This window comes from Polistes fuscatus, unplaced genomic scaffold (assembly GCF_010416935.1).
Source record: "Polistes fuscatus isolate 324 unplaced genomic scaffold, CU_Pfus_HIC Scaffold12, whole genome shotgun sequence".
NCBI classification, from domain to species: Eukaryota; Metazoa; Arthropoda; class Insecta; order Hymenoptera; family Vespidae; genus Polistes; species Polistes fuscatus.
In genome coordinates, this window is record NW_025113020.1 from 7,008,350 (window position 1) to 7,028,624 (window position 20,275).

General features: G+C 26.0%; 6 protein-coding genes across 7 annotated transcripts; 4 read left to right on the top strand and 2 right to left on the bottom strand.

Moving 5' to 3' along the window:
* Nucleotides 1-4,357: 4,357 nt before the first annotated feature.
* LOC122513593 (Hermansky-Pudlak syndrome 5 protein homolog) lies at nucleotides 4,358-7,890 on the bottom strand. Its single transcript, XM_043630006.1, has 6 exons — nucleotides 7,668-7,890; nucleotides 7,367-7,477; nucleotides 7,044-7,277; nucleotides 4,990-6,908; nucleotides 4,769-4,886; nucleotides 4,358-4,699 (listed from the first exon to the last, which is right to left on the bottom strand). The coding sequence occupies exons 1-6, from the start codon at nucleotides 7,752-7,754 to the stop codon at nucleotides 4,442-4,444; spliced, it is 2,727 nt and encodes a 908-aa protein (XP_043485941.1). The 5' UTR covers nucleotides 7,755-7,890; the 3' UTR covers nucleotides 4,358-4,441.
* A 3,081-nt stretch (nucleotides 7,891-10,971) lies between these two features.
* LOC122513596 (meiotic nuclear division protein 1 homolog) lies at nucleotides 10,972-12,673 on the top strand. Its single transcript, XM_043630013.1, has 5 exons — nucleotides 10,972-11,468; nucleotides 11,598-12,037; nucleotides 12,114-12,219; nucleotides 12,307-12,453; nucleotides 12,512-12,673. The coding sequence occupies exons 2-5, from the start codon at nucleotides 11,811-11,813 to the stop codon at nucleotides 12,647-12,649; spliced, it is 618 nt and encodes a 205-aa protein (XP_043485948.1). The 5' UTR covers nucleotides 10,972-11,468; nucleotides 11,598-11,810; the 3' UTR covers nucleotides 12,650-12,673.
* Nucleotides 12,674-13,152: 479 nt separating this feature from the next.
* LOC122513598 (eukaryotic initiation factor 4A-III) lies at nucleotides 13,153-15,284 on the top strand. Its single transcript, XM_043630014.1, has 5 exons — nucleotides 13,153-13,402; nucleotides 13,795-14,130; nucleotides 14,222-14,444; nucleotides 14,543-14,797; nucleotides 14,905-15,284. The coding sequence occupies exons 1-5, from the start codon at nucleotides 13,258-13,260 to the stop codon at nucleotides 15,155-15,157; spliced, it is 1,212 nt and encodes a 403-aa protein (XP_043485949.1). The 5' UTR covers nucleotides 13,153-13,257; the 3' UTR covers nucleotides 15,158-15,284.
* Nucleotides 15,285-15,688: 404 nt separating this feature from the next.
* LOC122513603 lies at nucleotides 15,689-16,423 on the top strand. The gene is made up of 2 exons (XM_043630023.1): nucleotides 15,689-15,899; nucleotides 15,979-16,423. The coding sequence occupies exon 2, from the start codon at nucleotides 15,994-15,996 to the stop codon at nucleotides 16,399-16,401; it is 408 nt and encodes a 135-aa protein (XP_043485958.1). The 5' UTR covers nucleotides 15,689-15,899; nucleotides 15,979-15,993; the 3' UTR covers nucleotides 16,402-16,423.
* Nucleotide 16,424: 1 nt separating this feature from the next.
* LOC122513601 (methyltransferase-like protein 25) lies at nucleotides 16,425-18,584 on the top strand. 2 transcript variants are annotated; one of them, XM_043630021.1, is made up of 5 exons: nucleotides 16,425-17,040; nucleotides 17,146-17,497; nucleotides 17,624-17,721; nucleotides 17,820-18,049; nucleotides 18,499-18,584. In XM_043630021.1, exons 1-5 carry the CDS (start codon nucleotides 16,462-16,464, stop codon nucleotides 18,500-18,502), a joined length of 1,263 nt encoding a protein of 420 aa, XP_043485956.1. In that variant the 5' UTR covers nucleotides 16,425-16,461; the 3' UTR covers nucleotides 18,503-18,584. The 2 variants fall into 2 exon arrangements, with proteins under 2 accessions (XP_043485956.1, XP_043485955.1); XM_043630020.1 differs by lacking the exon at nucleotides 18,499-18,584 and having other exon boundaries at nucleotides 17,820-18,179.
* On the bottom strand, nucleotides 18,070-19,655 carry LOC122513602 (cell division cycle-associated protein 7-like). Its single transcript, XM_043630022.1, has 3 exons — nucleotides 19,474-19,655; nucleotides 18,527-19,273; nucleotides 18,070-18,395 (listed from the first exon to the last, which is right to left on the bottom strand). Exons 1-3 carry the CDS (start codon nucleotides 19,525-19,527, stop codon nucleotides 18,207-18,209), a joined length of 990 nt encoding a protein of 329 aa, XP_043485957.1. The 5' UTR covers nucleotides 19,528-19,655; the 3' UTR covers nucleotides 18,070-18,206.
* Nucleotides 19,656-20,275: the final 620 nt, after the last annotated feature.

Sequence of the window (20,275 nt, forward strand, 5' to 3'; positions counted from 1 at the left end):
AAGAAGGAAAAAAAAAAAGAACAAAAATATGTTAATTGATATAATAATGCATGTCACATTTTCATTTATAGACATTTATTGATGTGTTGTTCCGTATACAGTTATATAGACTACGTATTCTTTAAATTAAGTAGAAAATCATGCATGAGGTACTACTCTACTGATAGTCTTATTGTCTATAACTATTTTCATTTTAACGTAAAGGATGAAACAATGACAAAAAAGTATAATTTATTGTAATCGATTGAAAAAACTTGTTTGCGTAAGTGGCAATTTGACTATAAGTATATGATTATCAAAGGAAAACATATCACAAATAGCTTTAATACCATCAAATTTATTAGACATTCTTCTCTAATGAAGTAATGAAAGAGAAACTTTAAAATAGAACATTTTTCCAATGAGTTTCACTCATTATCAGTGCCTTTATTGAAGCAAATTGTCAGAGAAAACGAACGGTCTATTAAGTAGATCTATTAAGTAGACTTGAAATATTCATACGAATACTTTCATCGCTTTTCTTTTTTTTTTATATTAAAAAGTAAACTTTCATATTATTTTTTCCATAAATAATTTGGTATAGTTAATTTTTGAATATAAAGAGAAATTATAGGAAATTTAATATATAATGAGATAATGTTAAAAAATGTTTAATTTTATATTACAACATATATTGTTTTAGGGATTTGTAAAGAATTTTGGATAATTTTATTTTTCAAAGAAACGATATATATATTTACATATATCAATAATTATATAATATATAGTTGAAACATTGAAGTTAAAATGTAGCAGATAATAAAGCAGACACGTTTAATTTTTCAAATCTTGCAATTTTTAAAATAAAAGTGCAAGAACATAATCGATATTGATATTGTTTTTTTGTTTTTTTTTTAAGAGAATGAAAATAATATAAATTTATAATTTTCATTTTTTAGTTGTTATATAAACAAAATATTTTGTACAAAAGTGAGATTATCTTCTTAACATTTATTTTAAAATACTCATTGTATTAGAAGATTCATATACATTATGAATATTTATGATTCCTGCAATATTGCAAGCTTTTGATCAACTTCTATGAAATTCGATCAATAAGTATATCTATATATATATACATAATATTATGTTGCTTAAATTAATTTATATTTCCGATTTTACCTAGTACTATTTGTCTTGCAGGTAATTAGAAAATGTGTGTCTTTAAGTGTGTTCTATTAATATTTTCTAATAGGTTCATATTATTCCAACTCGTATAAATGAAATAAATAATATTTAGTGCATGGTAAAATCATAACGATGATTATACATGTATATTCTATTTTTGATTATTAATGCCATTTTATCGTCATATATCTCATTCTATGAATTGTATGAGATATATATATATATATTACATTTATATTAATAAGTATATATATTATTAATGCGCTTGCAACATACAAAGAAAGAGTATTAAACGTTAGAGAACATTTTTTCTATATTAAGAAAAAGAAACTTTAAAAGAGTTATCAATTACATAAACACATATGTCGGACTAGAGTAATGCACGTATGACAATATACAGTCGATATTGATTAATGTATGAATTTAATTGTACAATATTTTTTATTTTGATAGAGTATTTATTATTATTATCATCATCGTCAAGAAAATAACTAATTAACATGGTCACGTATAGAAAAGTTTGCATATTATGCGCATTTGTTTGTTCAAAGTAGTTGGTTTTTTTTATTCTAAATTGCAATGATTCGTTCATATTCTCTTCTCATCTCTATGTCCATTTCTCTCTATGTATACTTTTTATTATTTGATATGTGCATATTACGCTATTATTAAGATGTAACTACATAACTTTTCTCAGCTGCTATCATCATTATTATTATTATTATTATTATTATTATTATTATTATTATTATTATTATTATTTATTGTTATTATTATTATTATTATTATTATTATTATTATTATTACGCCCACCATACAATGTCGCATAGTGTTTTTCGATTCTTTTTTCTAAAGAATCTTTTATTTGTTTGTATATATTTATATGCGTATATGAATATCTCCCATTAGATAAATTTAATAGATTTTCCAGTGAAGTTTTCACTGGACGATTGTATGTGGAATTAAGAGGGTAAGTTACGTATCAAAAGCAGCTATGTTTATATATAAATTATAAATTAGTTTTAAATGCATTTAATGACATAGCGATAACAATAACAACAATAAAAAGAAATGATAATAGTATATTTCATTTCTTATATACTGTAAACTTAATAACTAATCACAGTCGCTCTCTTTGTGTAGATATATATATATATCTAAAATATATATCATAAAATATATGATATATATATATATATATATCATATATTTTATCAACAACAATTTAGTTTTTCTTTGTGGTCTAATATTTGTTACGATCTTGTTCTATTATATATTATATTTCTTTTATTTTACTATAATTCTATTTAGAATTTTTCCATTTGTTATATATTTATTATCATCATAAGACGAACAGACCACAGCAAAAAGCAATGATATTATAATTTATTATATTATTTAAAGAAAGAACAACAGAAATATAATAATGGTATTACACAAACACACACACACACACAACATGATATAATATACACAAATTATGCATGAGATTATCATACTCTTCATAACGATAAGTTAAATTTTTCCATTCCAATTTGCAAAAAAAACATATTTATTATATATTCAATATTTTTCTTTTCTTTTTACACGTTTATAAAATGAATAAAGCGATCTTTCATTTTGTTACATCATAATGCAAAAAGGAATGGGATATTTAAAATATTGTTTTTATCGTGTATATTTTTTTATCATGTAATAAGTATCCAGTGTGTGTGTTATATATATATATAGTATTTAACACATTAAATGTTATGTTGATCTCTATAGTCGACCTTAGACTTTTCATTCAGGCCACGTTGGTCATCAATGGCCTACGTTCTTGTATTTTTCTATGACTGATAGATCATCGTGGTCTAAATGAAAAGCTCAACAAAAAAGTCTTCGCACACTTAATTTGTTAAGTATCTCAAAAAAAAAAGCAAAGTCAACTATAGAAGTTAAATTTTCTAGTCAAATTTGATCTCAGAATGACAGTATTAAAAATATTTAATCTAATACAATGTTACAAGCTTTACGTTAAATAATAATCAATCTGATATATTTTATATACGTATATATATAAATATACATATATTAATAATTCTTATAAGAAATTTCACACACGCATACACATACACACTCACACACACAAATATATATTTGCAGTATTTTACTTGCATTAAAAATCAAATATAATTACTTCAATTATACATAATTGTAGCTATATATTTATACAAAAGAAATGTTAATACTTTATTTTTATATATAAACAATTTCTTTTATTTTCTTCATTTTATATAACGAATTGCAATAATATTTATATGAAGATTGCGTTCTAGCAATAATATTAAATAATAATTGAGACACGATTAATGTAATTTATAATAATATTCAAATTATAAATGTATAAAATAACAAATCGTGTGTATTATAGATACGACAGTGTTATATTGAATGAAGTAAATTTAAGAGGAACAATTTTTAAGAAATATTTTTTATTAGGTTTATTATTCAAATAGAAAAATAATTAAGGAAACATTACAAACACACACACACACATACACATACATATATATATATATATACAAAGATAAAAAAAGTAATATTTACAGGACTTTGTTTTTATTATATAATATTTTTCTTTCTAAATATCATGTAAGAGACAAAATAGCACAAATTATAAAATAAGGTAAGTTCAAAAGAATTAATATTATATTTTAGAATAAAATATATATGTTATTCTTATAAATCCTGCACACTGTATAAACAAACTTAAAAAAAAAAAAAAGAAAGACTGATGTATCTGTGATGATTATGAAATATATATATATATATACATGAATATATTATATTATTAAAGATATTATTAAACATGTGAAAAGATTCTTTGTTATACGATATGTAAATATGTATAAGATAAATTTTTTCAGAGAAAAAGAGAAAGAGAAAGAGAGAAGGGGGAGAAACAATAGAAAAAAAAATAGTAAAAGAAAATTATATTAAATTATAATAAACACATTATGATATACACAGTCTTTTTAGATACTCTGTTTTAAGTTCAAAGAGTATATTATACGCATTTTGTACGGTCTTCCCTATTATCATAGCGTACGTGCTGTCATCGTTAATATTTCAGCACATATAATAGTATTAATATTTGATAGAATGTACGAAAAAGTTGTTTAATATTTTTATATATATATATGTTTCTTTTATTTTACTTATTTTGTGTATACGTCGTATATATGTACCTATATATATATATATATATTTGTTTTTTTTGTCTTATCTATTATCAGTGGAGATTACATTTACTGAGTTTCTTTTCTATCATACAAACGACATGATATGTATGACCGCAAGGAAAAATTGCTATACCATTGTTATCTAAGAGAACCGATGTTTGGAGAGAAAGTGTGCAACACGGACACGTCAATGACTTATTCTTAGATTTATATTGCATTCCCCAATGATGAGCACCAGTACTTAATATATTTTTATTATCGATTCGTGCTATATCTTTTTTTAATACCTCTATTAATTGATCTTTAATCTGTAAAATAATATATTATATATTATTATTATATACATATTTTATATGAAATAATGAAAGTTTAATTACCTTTTTGGAACACATTGTATTGTATCCATGTACATCGGAATTGCATTTGTTAAAATCTACTGCCAATTGCAAGCCGTGATGATGTAAAATTTTCGAAAATATAAAAGACTGAAATATACTGTAGGAAAGAGAAGGAGGAGAAGATGAAAAATAGATTTTTAAATAAGAAGTTTTTTTCTATATGAAAACATAATGATATTGAGAATAACATTGCCGCATACCTTTTGTCAAATGTTTGAAAAGGTATTAATGTTTCTAATTTTTTTAAAAACACCATAGCTGTATCCGGACCATCCTTCTTCATAACTTCTAATATTATTCCGTTCCAATTGATAGATGAAATGTTAGTTTTTAACGTTATTAATTGTTCGCAAGAGATACACTTTTTGTCGTTCATTATTTTGAGATACTTTGTAATCAATTTCCATTGGTTTGCATCCAATGTAGGTAAAATAATTGACAATGTAACGCTGTCTCCAGTTAAAAGGCATTGATTTAGTATATCTTCTATGGCATATTGTTGTTTCATGTATAAAGTTATATATTCTCTCCACATATAAGGTACTCTGTTACATAAATATATACATTTGTCTGTACTTTTATTTACAAATTTGTCTAAAAGAGTTTTGCCAATTTCTAGAAAGCTAGGCTCTTTTATTTGACGATCCGTTGGTAATGGAAAACCGCAGGTACATTCATTATAATTAAATATATTTATAAGAACGAAAGCACCCATAAAATGATCTGTAATGATGGCATTCATTGTAGTACGTAATAACTCTATCGATACATTTGTTAAAAATGTTTTGATACAATTAATTTTGGCATTTTGTATTATATCATATGCCAAATCTTTATACTGAGGTATAGTTTTTTGTAAATGTTCTATATTGTCCATTTCCTTGCGTATGTCAAGAATAAACTTTTCAACCTCTTTCTCAGTTGTTGAGGTGTTTATGCTGCTAGATAATGTACATACAGTTTCGATATCATTTTGTATCTTTCTTATTAAATTTTCATTTAACGACAAGTCGGAGTTTATTTCTAATATATTGTTAATTTTCGATGATGTATTTTGTACAGAGGATATTTGAATAATAGATTCAGAAGATGATGATATTTGTTGATGCGTTGTTAATTTATTTTGTTGATCTTCGGTAAATTTTGTTTTCATGTTTCCTGAGTTGACTACGACAATGCCAGATTCTAATTTGATAGGATTAAGATTTAAATTTGATTTCAATATAGAAATTAATGGTTGCAATAATACTGATATTTCATCATTCTCTAATTTTTGTCTTTGATTCGTTTCAATATTGTAGATGTCACCTATATTTTGATCGTTAATTAATTTCGATAGTTGAGATTTGTATGTAATACATGTTTCTAGACAATCATAATACTGGTTAGTATAATACAAGTGCAATATTAATTCATCAAGCGTATAAAGTGTTAAACAATGAAACTCATTATCGGAGATCATCAAATAGATTTTATTGTCTATGACATCTGCCATAGTTATATTTGTAAATTCATTATTCCATAGTACTATATTTGGATTCACAGGATCAAGAATATATAAGCCATTAAACGTATAAGAAAACAAATACTTAGAAGCGATAACAAATAATTGAGGAAAATTGATTGATTGCGATGTCCATGTTTGATTAATATTCTTTCTTTGTTCTAATTCTTGCTTTATTATCCTATGAATTTTCATCGGTGGTACGGCTAATAATTCTTTGAATTGATGAGTTTTTAATACCACACCGTTAGCAGATATTTCCCAAAATCTTGAACTAGGTCGGGCGCAAAAAATTTTCATTGAAGTTAATTCTGACATGTCGCTATTACTTTCTGATATGAGACTGAACGAACTTTTCTTTCTGCCAAGATCTTGTCCTTTTTTAACAGTCGAAGTTTTAACATTTTGTTCAACAGACATTTTATAAAAGCATGCACCAAATTCTCCATTTCTTCCTTTATTACCTATTTGTTTATATTGTTCATGGACTGTATCACATATGTAGCAACGTGTTAAAGTTGATATCAATAAAAGAGAGGAAGAAAAATTTAACTGTACAATACTAGATTCCAAATTCATTAATATATGGGATGGTGACTGAAACATTCCATTAACCTGAAACAATTTAAATAAACTATATCTTATAAACGAATTAACTCAAATTCTGTAATATTACAAATAAATAACGCGCTTGATTACAAGTATAAATATCTTTATAAATCATCGATCACAGATAAATAAAAGACTTACTGTGAAAACAGATAATATGATAACAGAAACTTTGCCCGTACCATCACCGACATATATTTCTGAACTATTATCGTTCCAACATAGGCATGTAATCTTTTCATAAGCATGTTCGTTAGATGTTGCAACTAATTTAATAGTCGGCTTTAAAGTAACCAAACACACAATTCCACGCGTAGTGGCTAACGCTATGGTTTTTTCGTCGGGTGATATAGAAACAAGAGAAACAATACCTTCCTAAAAATAAGACGATAAATAATATTAAACGTATGGCATTATACAATCAGATTTAATAGATTTCAAATATTATTGATATGAAGGGTTACCGATAAAGGTATTAATTGTTGAAAGGCACATGGTTCTCGGTTAAAAAGGTAGATGCTCCCACTGGTTGATCCAAGTATAATATAATTTTGTGAAACATTAAGGCATGTGTACTGTAAAATATATCAATATTTTTTCATATGATAAAACTAAAAATATTCAAGAAAGATAAACCTAACCTTTAACATATAAATAAGAAAGATCAACTATTATTAACAAAGTGTGATCATGCAAAGAATATTTTTATTAATCTAATATTATTACATATAAATTGAAATATATTATTACAAACAATAGTTTTACCTTAATTCTTTGTGTCGAATTTATAGGCTTGTGTAACACTCGATTTATTTCTTCGCATTCTGACAATATATGAGAAAATTCCTGCATAATCTAAGCAATGTTTTTTGTTTAATAATATTATACTCTTTCTAATGTAATAGATGTTAATTAGAAAAAAAAACAAAAAGGTCTTTAATCTAGAAACACAATTTCACTTTTATCTTCCTATGATGTATATTAAACGTCATTGGTTAAACTCATATATACATATATATACATAACCTTATATATATATAGATATAAAAAGTTTTTAATAAAATGTATATTAATATAAATATTTAATAAATATTATTTATTAATTTTACATTTAATTATCCATCTAAGTAGATTCATATTTGTTATAAATTATAATCAATAAACAAATATTTAACAGCAAAGTATAAATTTTGTATAATATAAAAATAAAAAGATTTATATTTTAAAATTAAAATAGTAAAAAAAGTCTTTAAATTTCTTTCTTTAGTGTCTTTTTGTTGTTTTAGATTATTGCAGAATTTATAAATGTAAGAATTACTTATACATAGTTACACATGCCTTATTTTTTTAAATATTTCTAAATAAAGTAAAAAAAAACTAAACATAATTTTTAAAATAATAAGTCATATCATATGCACAAAAACTAATCTCTTATATAAAATTCAATGTTTTCTATAATAATAATAATAGCTAAGAATTGGAATGTTTTTCCGATATAATTCATAACAATCATGATTATGAATTAGTCAAATATTAAATTAGTTGAAATATGTATACAATATGTGTTATTTGTTTAAATAGAATAATTTTGTTGAACTATTTCAAAATTCCGAAGAAACGAAATTTGAATTTTCCCACCATTTCTTTTAGTGACAATATTTGAACCCATGCGAACAACAAATACATTATAATAAATTAAATTAAAGATATATACATTGTCTTTTTTTTTTGTTATTCTTGTTGTTTGTTTTTGTGAATAAAATATTTAGTCTACGCATGTTCTTTTTTAGAAGATAAAATATTATTCGAAGCATTATATATTTTTAATTGGTTAATGGGTAGCGAGTTGCAATCGCAAATCATGTTTTGAGTTATCCGTTCCACAATCTTATTGCCATCAGATTTTGTCGTTTGAACTTCATTGTGTCCGCTGAAGTATGGTCTCAGATGACCAGAATTTTTCTCTATTCTGCATTGATTTAAAACTAATTTACAAAGATCCACATGAATTTTTTGAATGTCGTACTGGGTTGGATGTTCCGGTTGGTTCAGATCTGTGTTTCCGGTTTGGTGCTTGTTTTGATTAAGGGGCTTGTTTTGATTAGGGGGCTTGTTTTGATTAGGGGGCTTGTTTTGATTAGGGGGCTTGTTTTGATTAGGGGGCTTATTTTGATTAAGGGGCTTGTTTTGATTAGGGAGCTCGTTTTCATTTGGAAATTTATCGTGATCTGGGGGTAGGGGTGGAAATTGTTGGTGATAGAGTCGTGGAGAATTTAATATAAATTGTTTGGCCAATTCTTTAATTGCTGACGGTTTGATCAGATTTTCGCCGTATTTTTCGTTCGATAACATTTCATTATTATTATTGGGAATTTTCTTATCTAGAGTTATATCTTTTGATAGAAAAGTTTTAGGTGATTTCACTGGTGTCGTTTGATTTCTTTTGATACCGTAAATCGGCCGAATCGTAGCACTCCGATTCATCTATAATATTATTATAATAATTATTAATACATATATATATTATATTAATGATATTTTTATATTTAATATATATTAAAGAGATAGATCAAAAGTAATTAGATGAAATAAAAGTTCTTAGCTGATTTAATAAATGAATCATTCTTCTTCGAAATTCTGTTAGGTAATTTTTTTTTATCTTTGAGATTGCACAACTGCATGTCTAGGGTTTTTTTTTTTTAAATAGAAATGTTGGGTTGGCCAATAAGTACATGCGATTTTTTCTACTTGTAAATAAATTAACTACAAAAAACTGCATGGATTTATTGACCAATTTAATATATATTAATACATTAACATTATGAATTATATTAATAGACAATAACAACAAAATCTTGTAATATATTAATAATAATAATATATATACGTATGATATCTTACATCAATATTATCTTTATCCTTATTTTTATCATCATTGGAGACCATTTGTATTACTCTTGGTATAACTGGCAAATTGTATATCTGATAATCCATTTCATATTTATTATAAACTTGAGTTTTCTCGTCTTTATGTTTATTTACATTTTTATTAATTCTCATCAAATTGCTTAACATTTCTTTGAAGGTTTTCTTGGATTTTTTGTTAACTACAGTTTCACCCCATTGTTCATTCGTATTCTCCCAATTTTCTTTCTTGTTTTCGTTGATTTTATAAGCGATAGGTGAAACCGAGTCTTCGTTTAAAAAAGAATCATCGAATTCATCTGTTCTTTCAAACATTTCTGTATATCTTTTGGATAAAAACGGTTTCTTGTTCGACAATATTTTATCTATTTTATCATAAGTCAATACCTTAGGTTGAATAGGTTTATTGGATGAATCATGATAATGGGACATTATTCTTGGTATGGAAGTTTTCATGAATGATTGTTTGAAAAATTCGTCATTAGCGTCCTTTTCTCCGGATGATTTATATTTATTTTTCTTATCAAAGTTAGAAATTAATTTGAATAAGAAATTTTTGGATTTTTCCGATTTAGCCAATGGACCTGATTCGATGTATTCTTCGTAATACAAATCATCGAACGAACGACACATACCGTATTTTTTCTCGATCAAACTTTTCGCATCGTTTTTATCGAAATATAATGTTCTTGACGTGGATGACGCTGATTTCGAACGTTTATGTTGTCCAGGCATTATTATTAACAAAAATATTAATTTATCGTTCACAAATAAAAAAAAGAAAAACAACCGAATTTGTTCAGAATACACGCCACTTTCAAAAATATTTGTCTTCAATTTTAATTAATTTCTTTTCTTTTTTTTTTTAAATTATTATTACTATTATTTCACAGAGTTATCTATTATTCTCACTTAGAATTAAATATATTAACGAAGAAAGACTAAACTTTTCTAACTGTCATTAAATACTATGAGACAATATATATATTAGAGGTCAAATTTTTTTTATTAACTATATGTAATCAATAATACTTTTATTTTAAATAGATAAATGAATGTAATGTAAAAAAGATTAATCATTTTATTAATCATATATAAATAAAATTCATATCTTCTTTTTATTTATATATAAAATCAATATTGTTTTTATATATTAAAAGTTTTTATGTTGAATATATATTTTGAATTGTATGTGACTGTGATAATATAAAGATTAGATAGGCGACATGACATATTAGATTCAACCTAGCGCCATCACGCGGAATTTGTGATAAATAATTCTAGTAAAAAATAACTAACTAATTTTATTTATAAGTGACATAATTTCTATTATATTTATCTTTACTATATATTACACAGTGTACACAATATATAGTTTCTATGTTTTCTAATTTATAAATGTCTATTAAAATAAAGAAGAACGTTTTACATGTTTGAATTACTGCAGAAATATTAATTCAAATTTCCCACTCAAAAGTAACAAACATAATCGAAACATTATTAAGATCAATTGACATTTTCGAGTGTGATTTATATATTAATTTATTCGTATTTTAATTGTTAATACATGAAATGGAATATGTGTAACTTTAAAAACGTAATAATATATTCATGTTAATTATAATCTTTATTTTCAAAAAGGTAGGATGCAAGAATATATTGATAACCTTAATTTATACATTTTTAGCGCCATTTTAATGAATATTTGAATAATGAAAATTAAAATAAAATTTTGATTTATATTCATTTTAATCATATAATTTTTTTCAGGTCATGGGAAATGATATTTGATCCAAAAGATCATCCACTTGAGCTTTAACGTTTACAAGATAACTGTACAAATATAAATAAGTACTTTTAGTTCAAATCTTGAATTATAAATATTTGTCTTCAAACAAGTGTTTTGTTTCAATGTAAAAGAAATTGTAACATAGTTATATTTGATTGTCACAGTGTAATTATTTTTATATAGCATAAAGAATAATGTCAAAGAGAAAAGGTTTAACTTTGGATGAAAAACGAGCGAGAATGCTTCAAATATTTTATGAGAGAAAAGAATTCTTTACGTTAAAGGAAATAGAAAAAATTGCACCTAAGGAAAAAGGTATCGTTGCTCAAACTGTTAAAGATGTTCTTCAAACGTTAGTAGACGATGGATTAGTTAGAACCGACAAAATTGGAACTTCTGTATATTTTTGGACATTTCCTGGGTAAGAACACATTGATGAGAGATATATGAAACATTTCAAATTATTATAACGTTAAAAATTAAAAATATTATTTTAGAGAGAACATAACTGCTGTAGAAAGTAGGATAGCATATGCGACTAAAAGAATAGTCGAAGCAGAATTCAAGCTGCAAAAGTTGAAAGAAGAATGTATAAAAGAACAGGTAAAACGTACGTTTAATGTAATTTACAATTTTTTGTAAATTAATTGGATGATTAATGTTTCATTCGTTTGATAATGGAATATTTAGGCTGGTAGAGAAGATACAGAAGAGAGACGAAATTTATTACAACAAATACAATTATTAAGAGAGAAAGAAAATGAACTTAAAAATCAAATCGCTAAACTCAGCGATATCGATCCAGAAGTGATTGCAAAGATGGCTAAAAGAGCACAGGTATGCAAATTCATATTTATTAGTTAAATAAAGAAAATAATCAAGTTATTTTCATCAGATGTTCAAAGAGGGAACAAATGTATGGACAGATAATATCTTTTCCATTCAAAGTTGGTGCAAACAAAAATTTGGTATAGCAGAAGCGGATCTCAATAAACAATTTGGTATCCCCGATGATCTGGATTATAAGGAGTGAAGTAAATTTACATATTACAGCCAAGATATTCATATTTTTATATTTTTGTAATTAAAGTTGGCATTATTTTTTTATTTTTGTATAAAAATCTGCCCACTATTCATCAAGAATTCTTTTCTGAATTTATTTTAATAAGATTATAAAAAAAAAAAAAATTAAAATTGTACAAATTTCGTATCAGTGAGAAAAAAAAGAATTCTATAATGCAGTTATAATGTTTATTAAAAATAAAGTATTAATTTATAGATATTTTGTACGAATATTCAATATCGTAATACGCTCGCAGAAGTTTTCTATTTGCTAAAATAGTTTCACTTTCTATTCTATCAACCAATCAACGTGAACGTATGCAGTGGATGCACAAGTTTTCTATTTGCTACAATAGTTTCATCTCTATTCTACCAACGAATCAACGGCGTGGAAGTATGCAATGGTTGCACCACCACTCGCATTTATTCCACCAATCAATGAGCGACGAAGTGCACGCGATGATCACGCCTCTCGCGGACTACAGTAATAAATTTTAAAAAATTAAGATGCAATCAGTATACATTTAGATCTTACGACGTAAACAGTATTTTACTTGGTTAAGTTCATAACGTTCCAAAATGGCTGAAGTAAAATCGCGTCGTATTGCTCAGGCAGAAGATTTATCAAATGTCGAATTCGAAACGAGCGAAGATGTCGAGGTTATTCCTACTTTTGATAATATGAACCTTCGGGAAGAATTATTAAGAGGAATTTATGCATACGGTAATATATTTATTTACATTTTTCGAAATTTAACTCTTTGTACTAGAATTTGATGCACCGAGATTGCCTATTAAAAACGATGCTATATTTGACACTTATATTTTATCCATAAAATTCGCCATGAGTAGGAGACGTGTTTATAATGTTTGGATCGTAAATTGCATCATGTGTCTTACATGATTTAATAGATTAAGAGTTTAGCATGTGCTAACCTTCAAATTACATACATTAACCGCTTTTAATTCTGAATAATAACAATCTTTATATATTTAAATTTTAAAAAACTTGACTCAAATATTTGCAAAAGATTTACACAATATTATGTAAACAAAATGTAGAAAATATTTTTTGTATTTATATCAAATAATATAATTAATGTTTACCTCTTATAGGTTTCGAAAAACCATCAGCTATTCAACAAAGATCAATAAGACCTATAATGCAAGGCAGAGATGTGATAGCACAAGCACAATCTGGAACAGGAAAAACTGCTACATTTTCAATTGCTATACTACAATCTTTGGATACAGAAGTACGAGAAACACAAGTACTTGTCCTTTCGCCAACACGAGAACTGGCTACGCAAATACAAAAAGTAATCCTTGCATTGGGTGATTTTATGAATGTACAATGCCACGCGTGCATTGGAGGTACAAATCTTGGCGAAGATATTAGGAAACTTGATTATGGTCAACACGTAGTATCGGGTACACCTGGAAGAGTATTTGGTACGTAAACTTATCGACATTGATCATTTAACATTTCCTTATTATACTTGCATATATTTCAATTGTAAAAAATACTTATGTTTTTTTAAAGACATGATTAAAAGAAGAGTATTACGTACCAGAGCGATTAAAATGTTGGTACTGGACGAGTCTGACGAAATGCTTAACAAAGGTTTCAAAGAACAAATTTATGATGTTTACCGTTACCTACCACCAGCAACACAAGTCGTACTAGTGTCTGCTACTTTACCCCACGAAATTCTTGAGATGACCAGTAAATTTATGACAGACCCAATTCGCATTCTTGTAAAACGGTAAATATATATATTATTATTATTATTATTATTATTATAATATTTTATACGTTTATATACTATATAGAAACTAAATTTGATAAATTTATTTCCAACAGTGACGAGTTGACTCTAGAAGGGATAAAACAATTTTTTGTCGCCGTCGAACGAGAAGAATGGAAGTTCGATACTCTTTGCGACTTATATGACACATTAACAATTACTCAAGCAGTTATATTTTGTAATACAAAACGTAAAGTCGATTGGCTGACGGAGAAGATGAGGGAAGCTAATTTTACAGTTTGTTCTATGCACGGTGATATGCCTCAAAAAGAAAGAGATAATATTATGAAAGAATTTCGTTCTGGACAAAGGTAAAAAACGTTGATTATAAATAATAATAATAATAATAATAATAATAATTTGTTATTTCATTACGTTTAAATTTTGGTATTAATTTCATTCTCATTTATTCTTGCAGTCGAGTTTTAATCACAACAGACGTTTGGGCTAGAGGAATAGATGTTCAACAAGTATCTCTTGTTATTAATTATGACTTACCAAATAATCGTGAATTGTATATTCATAGAATAGGTCGTTCAGGTCGATTTGGTCGTAAGGGTGTGTCAATTAACTTTGTCAAAACCGATGATATCAGAATCTTGAGAGATATCGAACAATATTATTCAACGCAAATCGATGAAATGCCTATGAACGTGGCTGATTTAATTTAAGTTATATTAACATATTCGATTAATATTATTTTCTTTTCTTTTTATTTTCCTCCCTTATTAAGTGGAGCAACAAGTCATTTTTTTAAGGAAAGAAATAATTTCAATCGATGAAATATGAATATTAAGATGAGATGAAAAAAGAAGTTAAACCTTCATTGGTATTGCAAGTGGAACGTATAATAAGAAGAAAAAAGAAAAAAGAAATATAAATTATTAACAAAAAAATAAAATTAAATAATTAAGTGGTAATAAAAGTAAAAATGTGTACGTGTACACTATTCGTATATATATGAAAGTGTAATAAGAGTATCATCAATGTATATACATTTTTATTTTGATAAAAACGTTACTGTTAATAAATGTTAATAAAATAATAGTAAAATAATACGCATTTTTATTCCAAATATAATTTTATATTCCATAAGAATGTGAAAACATTCGATCCTTGTATTTTAATTTAATTTTTTACCACGTGTCTCGATGCACCGATGCACCGATGCTATAGGGACATTTTGGTTTGTCTTGTTTGCATTATAGTTTATATTTTGTCTATATCTGTCGTTGCAATCGTAAATCTTAGAAATATAGTAAATGAATAAACATAAAAATCGAGAAGAGTTATACTTTATAATATTCAAATGAATATTATGAAGAATTTAGATACTGTGTATTCTTCAATGTTTTCTTTTATAAAATACAGAAGAATTATACCTCATAAAACATAAAATATTGAATTTACAAGGTAAATAATATTAATCATTATTGTTAATAGAAAAATTTAGTATAAATTTATATAATTTTAACATTAATTATTACTTTAGAGGTTAATCGTGATTATGGCTGAAGGAAAGGAGGACTTTGATGTTAATGAAGTTTTTGAAAAATTATTATTTGCTGAAGATAAAGCACAAGAATCTGCTTATGCGGATGGGTATCAAAGTGGAAGAAATAAATTATTAAAAGGATATCATCTCGGATATCACAGAGCAACTATAGTCGCTGCTCAATTAGGTTATTATTGTGGTGTTTTAGAACAATACTTGCAAAGTAATAATACAACAAATGAAAAAATAATATCTTTGGCTAAAGAAATTTTAACTAATATTTATAGTTTTCCTAAACACAACGATGATACTATCGATATTTTAAAGACATTGGATGATATTAAATACAAATATTTTAAATTTTGTTCTTTAGCTAAATTAAAGCGCGTACATCCAGAAATTAACTTTCTTGATTATTAAATCAATTTTATTGATTTTTATATATATATATATATTGATTATTAAAAATTATTTTACAAGATGATTCATTACGAGGAACATTTTTGTAAAATAATAGATTTTTTAAATTTATACCAACAACTAATCGATTGCCATTTGGTCGACTTTATCAGCCATAAATTGTGGGACAAATGTTTACCAGAGTTATTAAAATTAGAACTCGAAAACATTCAAACGATGAACGATATTTGGAAAGAAAATGAAAACTTTAGTCAATTAAATGAATTTATACAAATGACTAAGTCGTTGTCTTTGCAGTCATGTCCAATGATATCGAATTATAAAGATATTCCAGAATTCTTAAACTTAAATCTGGATAATGAAGAATTTAATGTTGAAACAAATAACAAAGATGCTGAATTTATGAGCGAAAAAAAATTTCACGAAGTGGAAACACTTGGTCGTGTAATTGGACATATAGCAAAGTCAACTGAAAGTTTAGTAATAGATGCCGGTGCTGGAAAGGCCTATTTGTCTACATATTTATCAGAAAATTACAAACTACCTGTACTCGCAATTGATTCATCAGATCTTTGCCACAAAGGAGCAGTTCATCGAACAGAAAAAATGAAGAAAGTGGGAAAGCAAAGTTCATCTTCGGTATTATTAAAAAAAAAATATATAAATAAATTACCCCATTTTTTTGTAATCTTTGTTAGTGCATTTAATCTTTTGTTTGTTTATTTTTCTTTCCTTTTTCTACAGGTCAAATACATAGTCGCAAAAATTGACGACAACACGGATTACAATAAAATGGTTAACATAAATTTTCCAAATTGGAATTTAAAGAATAATTTAATTTTAACCGGACTGCACACTTGTGGATCTTTAGCTCATTCTCTTATGAAAGTCTTCCTGCATAACGACAATTTCAAAATCATTTGTTTTGTACCTTGTTGTTATCACTTAGTCAATGAATCGTTTAGCAAAAGAATTAAATTTTCTCGGAATGCTAGAATGTTGGCGCAACAATGTATAGAAAGAACTAAAGAAACCAAATCGTTATCCCCATCGTTATTTTACAGAGCATTGTTACAAGTACTTTTACATTCTATGGGTAAAAATGTCGATATAATTAATATAATTAATTATGATTAAATTATATATATACAATCAAACTTTGAAAAATATCTTGTATATGTAACTAATTTTTGTATATTATAATAAATAAAATTGTTTTCAGATTTAAATAATGTTAAAATAGGACGTGGAGGACCTTTAAGTGATTTTCCAACTTATGCCAAATGGGCATTACTTAAAATTGGAATTGATATAAAAAAGGTAATAATTATTCGAGGAACGTCTATTTAATATGCTATTATAACAAGTGGATTATGTGTAAAAATGTATTAAAATATATTTTTCCTTTTTTTATTTAGATACCGCCAAATGAAATTTTAGAACAACTCTACCAGTCTCATATAAATTTAAAATTAAAATTGAATCTCTTCCAAATGTTGCGAATATACATAAGCCCTGTGTTGGAGGCAGCAATTATATTAGATAGAATAGTATATTTGCAAAATAGTATGAAATGTTCAAAGTCTTTTATTTTACGATTGTTTAATCCTGTTTTATCACCGAGACAGTATGCAATAGTTTCTGTCAGGTAAAATTATTTTTGATTAATAAACTTTATCAAATTTTTATTATTGAAAATAATTAAAATGATTGAATGATAGATTGCTTGATTATTGCCTTATAAAAAAATACACGTATATGATTATACTTAACTTAAATCTCATTTTGTACTTTATGAAAACAATTTATTTATTATCATCATCATCATCATCGTCACCATTATTTTCCTCTTCAACTGATTGCAAATAATCCATCACTGATGAATATCCTTCTTCGTGTACTATAGGCAATAAAATTCCTGTCGGTTGTAAACCATTTTTTGTTCTACATATACTACAATTACATAAACCTCGACAAGGAGGGCAAGCCCATTTCTAAAAGAAAGAAATACAAAAAAAATAATTTCATATGCTAGCACACACACGCACACACACACACATATAAACGTAATGTTTCATATTTATTATATTTAACTAGATAAAAATGGCACACCAAATTAACTTACGGGATCTTTCAAGGCTTTTACCACATCTTCTCCGTATCTTCCTTGTAAACAAGGCCCACAAAACTGACCCCTGGTGCCAATACATTCACCTGATCTACAAATTGTTTTTGTATCCAGAGTTTTTTGTCTACATTGATGGCAACAGGTACCATTAGCTTTATTATACTCTTTCTCTGTACTACGCTTAGCAACATTGTCGATCATTTCTTGTGTTACTTCATCTACGGAGGGTATACTATTGGGATCATATGGAGCTTTGGATATTTTGAAAGTTTTTTTCTTTCTTTTAGGTCTTTCGGGTGATAATAATAAATTATTATTATAGTTATATTCTTTTTCTTCGTCATCAGTTTCATCTTCGCTTTCTTCTTCTTCTTCATCTACATCGCAGACTCCTATTTTCATTAAATCGATACTCCTTTGAAAAGGTTTAGCCCAAGGAAATAAAACTCTAAGCTTATGTTTTCTCTTTTTGGTTAATTCTGTATTTTCATTATTATCTGAATCATTTAATGTGTCATTTGCACTAACTTTTGCACCAACTTTCGCTCTACTTCTGGTATTATATTCTTTACGAAATTCCAAACGTAGTTTACTTTTAAATGTATCATCCTTCTTATCGTTATAAATTAACTTTCGTCTTTTACTTGGTGGCTCATTTTCATTATTTTTTTTTACTCTACTTTCTTTTTCGATAGATTTCTCTTCCTCTTTTATTTTATTTACTTCGTTGAAAAATTCTGCAAACTATAATAAAACGATACTTTTTATTTTCTTTTTTTAATTCACTTAATTATCAAAAATTCATTATTCGATCAAAAAATGATGATATATTTGATAGCTATTTATTTTTATAATCTAAAGTTAAATAATATTATATTTGGAAATTTAGAATTTAAAGTATCATAATATTTTATACAAAATAAGAACATTTTTCTTTTACTTACAATCGCTTTTCTTTTAGCAATATTTTGTTCTCGAAGAGCATCATAATCACTCATATTTTCATATAAATATTTACAATTAATTTATTGTCTAATTTATTCTATTTTTATCTCTTTTCAACAGAAGATACTACTTCACTGTTCTGCTTAAAACACCTTTTGCCAGAGATACCAATAAAAAACACTAAATTACCTAACAATTATTCATTTTTGTAATAGAAAATATTACTAGATATTCTAATATATCATATAATCAAGATTGTCGATAGAACTTTTGTAAAAATTACAAATTTAATTAATTATTCATAAAAATAAATATTTAATATCAATATCTGAATTTTAAATAATTATTAAATATTATAGAAAATAAATATAAATGACATTTGCATTTCCTATATTTAAAGTATCACTCGTTCTCATTGGTCCATTCAAATATAATACGTAATTCAGTTTACTTCACAATTATAAACGATGCACGTGATTAATCTACAACTTCAAATTGATTTAGTGAACGTATTATGGAGGGTAGGGGTAAAATGAATTAAATTAGGGTGGCGCCACATTAGCATCAGGGTAAAATTTAAAAAAAAGCGCCAAATATTATTGGAGTAGGATTGAGAAATAAACAAGGAAAGAAAAGCTTCGCATATTTCAATTCGTCTACAATTGCTATATTCATACCATACCCTTTTTCTACACCAGTGCCATTCTGGAAGGTTTTTAAACTGTTATTTATAGCATACGCAGGAGGACACTTTTTCAAATTTTCACCACCCATGAGATGATTTTCCTTACCTGTACCCTC

Coding starts and splice junctions, on each gene's coding strand:
- LOC122513593 (XM_043630006.1), bottom strand. CDS start 7,754: ATGCAGGAATTTTCTCATATATTGTCAGAATGCGAAGAAATAAATCGA. Junction 6,909..7,043: donor TCATATTATCTGTTTTCACA/GTAAGTCTTTTA, acceptor AAATTGTTTCAG/GTTAATGGAATGTTTCAGTC. Junction 4,887..4,989: donor TTTCAAACATTTGACAAAAG/GTATGCGGCAAT, acceptor TCTTTCCTACAG/TATATTTCAGTCTTTTATAT.
- LOC122513596 (XM_043630013.1), top strand. CDS start 11,811: ATGTCAAAGAGAAAAGGTTTAACTTTGGATGAAAAACGAGCGAGAATG. Junction 12,220..12,306: donor AAGAATGTATAAAAGAACAG/GTAAAACGTACG, acceptor TGGAATATTTAG/GCTGGTAGAGAAGATACAGA. Junction 12,454..12,511: donor AGATGGCTAAAAGAGCACAG/GTATGCAAATTC, acceptor TATTTTCATCAG/ATGTTCAAAGAGGGAACAAA.
- LOC122513598 (XM_043630014.1), top strand. CDS start 13,258: ATGGCTGAAGTAAAATCGCGTCGTATTGCTCAGGCAGAAGATTTATCA. Junction 14,445..14,542: donor ATTCGCATTCTTGTAAAACG/GTAAATATATAT, acceptor TATTTCCAACAG/TGACGAGTTGACTCTAGAAG. Junction 14,798..14,904: donor GAATTTCGTTCTGGACAAAG/GTAAAAAACGTT, acceptor TTATTCTTGCAG/TCGAGTTTTAATCACAACAG.
- LOC122513603 (XM_043630023.1), top strand. CDS start 15,994: ATGGCTGAAGGAAAGGAGGACTTTGATGTTAATGAAGTTTTTGAAAAA.
- LOC122513601 (XM_043630021.1), top strand. CDS start 16,462: ATGATTCATTACGAGGAACATTTTTGTAAAATAATAGATTTTTTAAAT. Junction 17,041..17,145: donor GAAAGCAAAGTTCATCTTCG/GTATTATTAAAA, acceptor CTTTTTCTACAG/GTCAAATACATAGTCGCAAA. Junction 17,722..17,819: donor TTGGAATTGATATAAAAAAG/GTAATAATTATT, acceptor TTTTTTATTTAG/ATACCGCCAAATGAAATTTT.
- LOC122513602 (XM_043630022.1), bottom strand. CDS start 19,527: ATGAGTGATTATGATGCTCTTCGAGAACAAAATATTGCTAAAAGAAAA. Junction 19,274..19,473: donor TTGCTAAAAGAAAAGCGATT/GTAAGTAAAAGA, acceptor GTTTTATTATAG/TTTGCAGAATTTTTCAACGA. Junction 18,396..18,526: donor TAAAAGCCTTGAAAGATCCC/GTAAGTTAATTT, acceptor TCTTTCTTTTAG/AAATGGGCTTGCCCTCCTTG.